This window comes from Diadema setosum, unplaced genomic scaffold (genome assembly GCF_964275005.1).
Source record: "Diadema setosum unplaced genomic scaffold, eeDiaSeto1 scaffold_81, whole genome shotgun sequence".
NCBI classification, from domain to species: Eukaryota; Metazoa; Echinodermata; class Echinoidea; order Diadematoida; family Diadematidae; genus Diadema; species Diadema setosum.
Genome location: NW_027307707.1, coordinates 38,683 through 49,506, shown reverse-complemented (window position 1 = coordinate 49,506; position 10,824 = coordinate 38,683). Strand labels below are relative to the sequence as shown.

The window sequence follows — 10,824 nt, the reverse complement described above, 5'->3', positions numbered from 1 at the left end:
CGCAGATACGTCCGCAGTGTGAGGTATATTTTTTGTGACGTGTGATCGGGAGTTGCGCAAGCGCAGTTGTGGAACGTCCGCAGTTGAATGCAAATTTAAACATTCAAAATTGATAATTGCTCTGAATCTAGCTCGTTTAAATCATTCTTAACAGATTTTAAATTCAACAGGGCTAAATACTTTTGTTTCTACATGCTTGTACGTCCTCTACTGCATAGTACTAAACTCCATTTGGAGGAGCCCTAGTTGTTCAAGGGTCCCTGTCACTTTTGCCAATTTCAGTGGGTCACGTGCCAACTGGTTTCAATGGGGACAAATTCTATTGTTTCACTTTCCATGTACAACAGTACTCCCAATTGTCAATGTGTATTCAATAGGGATCTCCAATGGGGATTCAATTGGATATTCATCCTTGGATAGCCAAATAAGAAAATTATTGTTTCATTTGGAACACAAATTAACAGTTGGCCATATTTTGGTTATAGGTACGGTATGTGCAATGAAACTTATGTACACTGGGGCATAAGCATGGATGTTCCCCCCCCCCCAAAAAAAAAAAAAAAAAGATGTATATGTTCCTTATTAGTCCTCTGTAACACCACTCTTTTCTTAGTAATTTCCTTTCTTATTTATTTAATTCATTCAATGCACAACCTTCATGCCACCACTAAAGAAGTTTTGTCATTTATTAAGCTTTGTTCATACTTCCACCGCAATGTGATATGTGTTACCAATATACATATTAACAATTTTCTGCCAAAACTCATCACAACAATGAAACTTTATTACGATATCTCAATGCTGTGATTTGGAAATAGATTGACATTCCTTCAACTCAACTCAACTGCATCGCAGTGCAGTGGAAGTATCGTTCTTATCGTTCCAGGTTTTTTTGTTTGTTTTTTTTTTATCCGAGTTTGTCTCGTCACGGAAGTGGCCGGAATTACCTCACAGCACTCACAGCAATGGTTCTCACACCTTCTCGGCACCTCTACCAATTTGGGGCATCCTCCATTCTTAAGCCAATCTTCCAGGGGGCATTTCATGAAGCATTTTGTCCGACAAGTTGTCGGACAAATTGGGCTCTCAGCCAATCAAATGCAAGGATTTCAATAGCTTGTAACAGTTTGTCAGAAAAATATCCGACCAAAATGCTTTATGAAATGCCCCCCCCCCCCCGAGCTCTTAATTCCTCCACCTGCCTCTTTCCCTCTTTCCACATTTTCTTTGGTCGATCTCCCTTGCTTTCGTAGCTCATTTACTTTAAACTGTGACACCTTCCTCAGGACATCCTCCTCCTTCTTCCTCAACACATGTCCATACCATCACACTCCATTTGCCTTTGCCAGCTGTTCCACTGATTCCTTCAACCCAAGCATCTCCATTATATCCTCAGCCACCCAGTGCCCAGTCACTGGGTATTCCCCTCCCCTCTTGCACAACCTGACACTTATAGTTCCATCATCACAACAACCCCTATCTCTCCACTTGAAATAATCATATCTACATCAAAAGACCTTTGAGTTTGCAAGAATCTGGTTAGAACAAAGAAACTAATATACGTCCAGTCTGACGCACATTTAATTATTGGATGCATGAAATTTGTCCCAGGCAAACTAGGACACTAAAGGGACATTGTATTCCACACCATTGCAACTCTACAATGACGAAAAAACAAAATATCCAGCTAAACAGTAAGTGCGCGATCAGAAAACATTTGTTAAACAGTCCACCATGTCAGTTGGATGTTTATAAAGGTCTAAACTTTAAACAACATTCACATTATGTCACTTCAAATTGACAGATGACACTTGCAAGCTTTGTGGGACATTACGCTAATCTCAGCCTAATGTCACACTGTCCTGAATGTTAACTCCCGATGAACACAAGATTATGGAATTTTTAGAATTTAGTGATCAGGAAGGTGCTCCAGGAGGCCCAAAAACACTACCAGCGGTCACACGATGTTTTCAAAAGCCAACACAAATGACTACGGCAACACCAATGTGACATTTTCCACAATCGTGTGTCCACCGGGAATCAAAATCGGGGCAGTATGATGCCTGCTTTAATGTTGCATGGCTTTGACCTGAACTGTGTAAAGACCTGTTCCTTCTCCTCTGGCCACTCAGTCAATGTACTCTGGAATTAAATGGCACATACATGTAACACTTCTACCACGAGTGGCATATTTTCCCTCTACACAACAGACACAATGTCTCATTGAAGCAATACCAGCAAAACTCAGAAGCAAAAGTGTACCTTCACATGGCAAGAATTAGATTTAATCACTGTTATACAAATTGAAGCACGATATCAGACATGTGTCTAGCATGGTGCCGTAATTCTGTGCTCTAATGTACCTTACCCTTCATTATCGTTCTAATATACTTCAATTATGGATGATATTTGCATCAGACAGATTTTATTGTAGTTCTATTTTTGGTGACAGTGCAGTGATTGAGTGAACATAAATGTCCGAATGCAATAGCAATGCGAAGGTGTCATGCCTCAACATACATGATGCATGCACAAAGACAGCAATCATTGCAAATTATTCAAATACATACTATGTAGTCCCGTTTTTACTGACACAATAAAATTAACAGACTATAGCTCATGTGTGCTACTTTTACAGCACACAAACACTCTACATGTCATGTACATTCCCACTGCACATTCCTCATTTAAATGTAAAAAGAGTGCAGTGACAACCATCTGAAACACCTCGAGTGTTGTTTTTTTTTTTTTAATTCATGTGACTTTCAGTATCTGTATTGATATCCTAGTCATTCTAATTTGCACTCTAATGTCATTAGACTCCTTGCACATTTATGCATGTAATTGCTAAACACCAATTTCAGTCATTGGAATTGTATTCACATTCGGAGTGTTTGGGTGTAATTATACAATATAAGACAAATAAGCTGTAACTACTAACTACTTTACAAATGTCTAAGGATTTATAGCTAATATGCCAAATACAAACAATGAACATCTTAAAACATTTAAAAAATGCATCAACGAGTGGGTAACACAAGCCAATATACCATTACACTGCCACCTGAAAGTCGGCATGCACTGTACTGACACAAACTAATCCCTTCATAGAATTCTAATTCCACCTGAATGAAGTTCAATCATTACCATTTATTAAAACTATCTCAATTCATAATCTAGCTTTTCCTTGACCCTGTACACTCTTAACAAAATATTAAATTCTCAAATGGTAATAGATATGTCATGTGGTTAGAATCTTAAATATTCTAAACTAAGCCTATGTAAAGATAATTACAAAACCTTCAAACTTTTAAGAGCCTTCAAAAGGTTCTTACCAATAGATGTCCCTTATCTCATTTTTTTTTTTTTTTTAAATGTCCCCTCAAGAACTCTGAGGTACCCAGGTTTCTAGGTTCACCTCTCACAACAATTCCTAAACATTTTTGGTTCTAATTCAAGTTTACTATTTTTTTTCTACAAATTGATCTACCATATGTGAGGAATCGGCTCTCTGATTTGATCAAACCAAGAGTGCAGCTTTATGTTCACAGATGTCTGTGAGTAATTGTATTATGTCATTTTCTTCAATTCTCATCTTTTTACCAATTTTTAGTGGAAATAACAAGTTACAACATATACCTCAAATACAAGGTACTGCAAAATTAGAATTCACTGTTGCAATCAATAAGTGGTCCCTTTAAAAAACACTTTATATTGTTGAGGTATTGACCAATAGTCATTACCAATGTTCTCAACAAAAATCCATGAAACTACAACTACTGGGCTAGTCGATAAAGTGTGAACTTGCCAACAAGAAGTGAAATATTCTAATGGAATAAATCTACACACCTTTTTATTTGGGCTTATTCAACCACACGTGCTTGTTTTGCATTTGCGTTCTCAAGGTCAAAATTGTAATTACATTGCATCAAAATGGCTCACTTCATTTGTGGAAAACTACAAGATAATACAACAAAATCTTCAAAATCATAACCACTGTGACGAGTCACATATAAAGTGTGAGCTTGCAGACAAGTAGGCCTACGAAATTTTAATGGAATAAATCTACATGTGGTTTTAATTAGGCTTAACTCAACCACAAGTGTTTGCATTGTATCTGGGTTCTCAAAGTCAAAAGCATATATACATTTTTATCAAACTGACTTGATTCTTTTGTGGAAAACTATATGATATCCTGTATTGTAGAAACTACAATATAATACAATATAATACGAAATCTTCAAAACCATAACCATACTGTGGCGAGTCACATAATAAAGTGTGAAACTGCCAACAAGTGCAAGACATATGAATATAATAAATCTATTTTCGTTTTTAGGCTCAATTCAACGACAGGTGCTTGCATTGCATCTGGGTTCTCAAGGTCAAAAGTGTATATACATTCCATTAAAATGACTCACTTTTGGCCCCAACAATTGCAGGCGCATACTTTTGATGAGAAACTTTTTGAGGTGAAGTTACTTTAAAAAAGATGATTCAATTATGCAACAAAATAGGCCTACCTGATAAAATAAACAAGTTTGAAATTTGTTCATACTTGGAAATGATCCATGATCTACAAAACAGGATCAATTCTTCATGTAGGATAAACAATCTTATTTTTGTAGTAATTAAGATCAACAAGCATTATATCACCACATAATCATATTATAGGCCTACATACTTTTTTTTTTCTGAAATCAGGATTTGCTAAGAATGAGCAAGCCCACTATTGTTATGGACAATTGCCTAATTGATTTTTTAGTTGAGGTTCAGGACAGTTGAAGAATGTGGTCCTCCTAATCTGGTGTTGACAGATTATGATGCCACACTTCCTCATATGTACCAACATGCTAACTTCTTAAAATTTTTGTGTGCCATTGCCTCTCATTTATATTTCCATCATTTCACCTCATTTGAAATTTGAAATGTACCAAACTTGTCAACATAATTTTCTGTGAATTTGTATATCTACATGTCAATCAATCGAACACATTTTCTGGTAGTTTACGTCATTTACATGCCCTACATGTATTCATACTTGATCATAAACTAATGCATATACACTGCAATCGAGGCTGAAGTGAAATACACTTTATTATTTTGCTAGTGCTTCAATTCAACTATTCACCAGCAAGACTCACTAGTAACCCAAATTCATACATGTATTTCACTTGTTAAGTGACCTCCAGTGTCTATTTCATGTGTTGTTTCCCCTAATTTCCTTGCATTTCACCATTATGCACTGGTCTTTGCCCAGTTTCTTACAGCCATATTGAAGTGCAAGCCCATTTCCATTAGAAGACAAACCATTGATTCTACACTGGAAACTTCTTCATACTTAAATAAATATCAAGACAAGAAAAAGTTTGTCCCACATTAACTTTTCTACATCTGTAACCAATGAGTTAAATGTTGATCTTTTAAATCGCAAAACAAATGTTGCATATATTTGTGCTCATCTTCAATTTTTCTTTTTAGCCAAATCTTGTGTGACAAACTGTTTTCTTTTGTTTTGTATTTACTATCAGTAATGTGTAATGGTTTGCAAATACAGATGAATAATCTTGCATCTCTATGAAAACAGGCAATTTACTGCAGTTCATTTCATTGTGGAAGTTAAGTGGACATAAAATGTGATAAATACAACACCAACCTTGTGGCGTTGTGCCACTGCGTCCATTATCACATAATTTGCAAAACAAATTCAAGCCGTATGATCCATCACTGTCCATGGCCACAATGAAATAACATGATTATGCAATGTAGGTCTAGTCCACCTACTACATGGAGAGCTTGTTCTTAAAAACTTCATTTAGTATGTATCTATTGATTTGGAAACATCAAAACAGTTACAATCTGGTATTCTTGACTCGATACAGCTGAAAAAAGAATATCCATGTTAGATCCTATCCAAGAAATCTAATGGATCCGCCTTTCTAATCTGATTCCTTACAAAATCTTTTATGTTGTGCCAATCCCGTCCCCGTAGTGATTTTTCACACTTAAGGCACTCTTCACACTGAGCTTTTCCTGGTAAACTTGTTGTTTCAAAACAGGTCTTCAGTCTCTTTGCTACAGCCAGTTTCTCTTCTTTAGTCCATGGTCTCTTTCTCTTCTGACCCCTTTCTCGTTTCGTACCTTTCACTTTGGAACCTGAATGGCAAAAACGACAAACGTTTACATTTGAATTTATCCAGCAAAAAATGTTACTTGTAATTTCATAGGCATGAATGGCGTTCCAGGAAATGGAAAACTCATTGGCTTGCTACTGTTACTTTCAATCAGAGGTAGGTTATACATAGAGTACAAGGCTTGTAATTTAGGCCCCAGTCCCATATAGTTAGAGAATCAACACGGCAGTCCTGGACCATACATGGTGGCTACAAGGACCATACCCCCCCCCCCCCCCCAGATGTCTCCCCGCACCATCAAGCCCCAGTTCCATATATACTATACAGGCCAAAAGTTTGGACACACCTTCTCATTAAAAACGTTTTCTTTATTTTCATGAGCACCCTTTCTTGTAATTACTGCTTTGAACACTTTTGGCATTCTCTCGATGACCTTCAAGAGGTAGTCTCCTGAAATGGTTTTGTCACAGGTGTGCGTTACTAGGGTGAATTACACTGTATACAGTGGATTTTTGTTGTTGTTGTTGTTCTATCAGCAGGATTGGAATTATCAGTTGTGTTGTGCAGAAATAAGTTTAGTACACAGCTGACAGCCCTATTCGACAACTGTTAAATTTCATATTATGGCAAGAACTATAATGAGCTTTTAGAAAAATGAGTGGTCATCATTACTTTAACAAATGAAGGCCAGTCAGTTCAGAAAACTGCAAAAACTTTAAATATGTCCCCAAGTGGAGTCCAAAAACCACCAAGTGCTACAACGAAATTGGCACACATGAGGAAAGACTCAGGAAAGGAAGACCACGAGTCACTTCTGCTTCTGAGGATAGTTCATCCGAGTCACCAGCCTCAGAAATCGCAAGTTAACAACGGCTCAGATCAGAGACCAGGTGAATGCCACACAGAGTTCTAGCAGCAGCCCCATCTCCAGAACAACAATTAAGAGGAGACTGTGAATCAGGCCTTCATATGGTAAAATACATTTTTGTACCTGCTAGGGAACCACATGTAGGGGTGTTGCCATAATAATAGGGATACTGACCAGTGACCAGCGACTAGTAACCAGCTGTAATAGTGTGTGTGTTCATGCAAAACATGTCATATGGGGTACTGACAAGAATAAGACATAATGGCGGTCTTTATTGCATTTTCCTTATTTGGACTCCACAAGAAAAACAAAATAAAGGCCATCAGTATGTCTTAAACTTTGCTCTGTACCCTATATGACATGGTTTACAAGAGCACACACACACTGCCATCATGAATAAACTCGAATTATCACTTTAAACAATGTGATGAATTCCCCAACCTAACACTAAGGGAATTAAGCTCAACTAGCAATTATTTTACAAAAAAAAAAAAAAAAATACCATGGCAATGTCAAATTTTTATTTTTGGTTCCGTTGAAATAACATTCAATTTGGCTCTGCGTCACTGTGTGAGCAAAAAGCTGCAATATAGCAAGACTATTTTCTTACCAGATTTGATCACTGCCTTTACTCTTCTAACTGCATTTTCTTTGTCAAACTGGCCAACATCAGAATGCTGTAGCTGGCTAGCATCCGTTGATACTTCAGCATCCATGACTATGTCCTCTTCATCAGCATCATGATCTACATCTGGATCAAGGGCATCGTCTAGTGGTACTTCTGGAAATGCAAATTCAAATTGGAGAAAAAGATGCAAGAAATCATTATAAAAGAGGCACTTCACAAACCACAAAGGTTCCCAGCCTTATGGTAGTAAAAGGGGACATCATTGCAATCAAAAGATACCAGAATTGTATCTAAGTAAGCTCAAAATAATTATGTGGTAAACGACACTCAGTTTTGGGGGGAATTTCAAGGATTAGCTCATCAAACTTTTGATTATGAAGGTGAAAATCAGTAAACATATTTACACCAAAACCACAAGATACTAAAATCTTTTAAATTTTAGCCAAGAACACCACCTCACATCATTGTCGTATTGGGTCATGTAACATTCATAATGATAAATTATCAGGTAGTTGAGTAAATGGGTTGACATATTTTTTTAATTCTGTCACTACTTTGCCTTATCATGAACTGCCTGTTGGCCTGATACTAGATTGTTCTTCAGTGGTTTAGTAGTATAAAATTATCAAAAAATATATCTCTAGATTTATATGTTCTTATTAAGTTATAAGCATCAGCTTCTGGAATTAACTATATTGGTTCTGATCTAAAATCATTTACACACTTAGACCTCTCCTTTTCCTTCTCTATTCTTCCCTGCTCCTCTTTCTTTGTTCTTCGTTGTCCAGTATCTGTCTGAGGGCATTTCCTCAAATTCTGTTATTTCTGTGTATTGAGTTATTGTTGTTGTTGTCGTCGTTATGTTTTTTGTGGCCGATTGCATATCTTCCTTTCCATTCAATTTTCCTGGCACACCTGGCCCCATAGTGTCTGTGCCACAAATGTGATATGTTACATAGTTTATACGTTTGCATCCTAAAATCCTAGTAAGTATTGTTTATAGTATCAGCATCATTATATTAATGAGTAAAATGTACAATAGTATATAGAAGAATTTAAAATGAATATATTGGTATAACAAATTGGTGCTGTTGTTGTTTTGTTCCAGTGTTCCACGTCTTACAAGCGTGGCTTTTTTTAGTGGAACACTGTTTTCCATCATTGTGATTATTTACTATTTTTGTTGCCATGACAAAGTGCATTGTTTCTTTTTTACGACATCATTCGTGTATAATATACTTTATATTGTATTGAAAAAATCCTTTATCAGACGAGTGCAAGAGAAATGAAAAAAAAATTGTATCACTTTGGATATGTTCCATCCGTTGACTGAAATCAGCACGTGTGTTGTCAATGTTTGTATGCGTAGTAAGTCTATGCTTGTGCGCGATAACCGCACGGTGAATGAATGCATGTAATTATCAGACTGTGATCTTCTCTTCGCTCAATTTTGGGAGCCACACGATTGGTCTGGACTCTAGAGCTCTATGTGCTGTTCCCGAAATGTGTCATTTCGTCTAATAATGGGCCCAAGCCCTGTATACCACATGTTCTATGCACATTAAGTTCCACGCATTAAAGAACATCAATTATAACCACATTATCTCTCACCCAATAATAACATTTCAGTCAAGCTTCCCAGAGTATATTAAGTGAATATTATTTAGTTGATAACATACCTTCTCCTTCATCAAGCTGAACCTCATCAAGAGTTGATCCATGAAGTTTACCAAGGGAGCCTTTGTCCATGCACATGAGAATCTTGGAAACCTTAGCTACTTGCATGACATGATCGGGAAGACGGTAAAAGTTCCGGTGAATGCGCACATCGTGTCCCATAAAATTGGCCAGCACATCAAGCTCATTGTCTCTTAAGTTCATCACTTGTGAGACCGTGGCAATATGCTTGCGCAACCTTGTAGATGTTATGTACGAAGGCTTGCTTGCACCACAAGATATGCTGAATTTCCTAACCACATCACTCCCTCTGATGTGGCCATTAGAACTTGTCAGGGCAAACACATAAGGATTGGTCTCATACACACCAGCATCTCCTCTCTTAGCAACCAACAAGTCCATACTCCTTTTCATCTCACTTGTAAGAAGAACAGGAACTGCACGTTGTTTCTTCCCCACAATTTCCAGACGCCACAGGTTTTTACCGAGTTTTGCTTCCCATTTGGACAGGCCATAGTCGTCAGTCACCTCATCACCTTGCTTACACTTGCTGAAGTCATCTAGTTTCATTTTGCTGACTTCTCCAGATCGTTTCCTGTTAAACACTATTATGGATGTCAATGTCAGCTCAGCTAGGTATCTGTACTCCTTAGATATGTCCTCATCTGTTGTCTCTTCATTGAGTTTTGTGATGACTTCTTCAGTCTCAGTTTTCAGATATGATGTAAGTTTAACTACATCCTTTGTGACAGGTAGGTAAGTAGGATTGTTCCTCTTATTCTCATTCAGGGTGCGTAATGCGTGACTCGTACTGGCCTGTTGCTCACATTCAGACTTGCTGGGATTTGGTGATCCTTGTGCCAACTTGCCCAATGGCTGATGTCACTGCAGGAGTATGCAGTGAGTACTATATTTTGATTTAATGCTTTGCAGTAGTCTGCACCTTTGATATAGTGCATTGCATGCACACTGTACAGATTATGCAGGATCAAATTGTGGGAAACTCTACCTCTGAGCAAGCATTGCCAGCAGTGATAATCCCATTTTATAGTTTCCCCTCCCCATTCATGGGTTTGGCTAGACTAAACATTCTGTCCAGCTCTTGACCACCAACCCCTGCCCGTAAACAATGTTCCCATTCATGGTCAAGTTCTGAGCTATATGACTCAAACCCCCTTTCTTTGTCTCTGGGGTATGATGTAAAGGTCCTTGGTAGTATAGCTTGGTAGTACACTGTATATAGCTTTGACATTCTAAGCCAAAGAGTCAGTTTAATGTTCAGTTTGGACGAGAGAGGTGTTCTGTGTTGAAGCTCTCAAGCCAGCAAGCGACCGCTTTTCAGTTAGTTACTACAGACTGTTTACAGGCCCCAATTGGTAAGTTTCACATTATATACATTATTTCTTCCACAAGCATTTGTGTAATATAACGAAAGCTGAAATGCATCTCAATATTGTAGTATTATGTTTGCAGTAGTTAAATACCACATCAGAGACTGAAATTTGTATTAATTTACA

At 37.5% G+C, this 10,824-nt stretch overlaps 1 protein-coding gene across 1 annotated transcript; it reads right to left on the bottom strand.

The window, feature by feature from the left end:
* Positions 1-1,534: 1,534 nt before the first annotated feature.
* LOC140245951 (uncharacterized) lies at positions 1,535-10,494 on the bottom strand. Its single transcript, XM_072325411.1, has 3 exons — positions 9,310-10,494; positions 7,613-7,783; positions 1,535-6,156 (listed from the first exon to the last, which is right to left on the bottom strand). The coding sequence occupies exons 1-3, from the start codon at positions 9,875-9,877 to the stop codon at positions 5,903-5,905; spliced, it is 993 nt and encodes a 330-aa protein (XP_072181512.1). The 5' UTR covers positions 9,878-10,494; the 3' UTR covers positions 1,535-5,902.
* Between the last annotated feature and the right edge of the window lie 330 nt (positions 10,495-10,824).

Bases quoted from the DNA above. Each gene is read 5' to 3' on its own strand.
- LOC140245951 (XM_072325411.1), bottom strand. From the start codon at position 9,877: ATGAAACTAGATGACTTCAGCAAGTGTAAGCAAGGTGATGAGGTGACT. The intron at 7,784-9,309 runs GTATGTTATCAA...TTGCATTTCCAG, and splicing joins TCAGCTTGATGAAGGAGAAG to AAGTACCACTAGACGATGCC. The intron at 6,157-7,612 runs GTAAGAAAATAG...TTTGCCATTCAG, and splicing joins AAAGGCAGTGATCAAATCTG to GTTCCAAAGTGAAAGGTACG.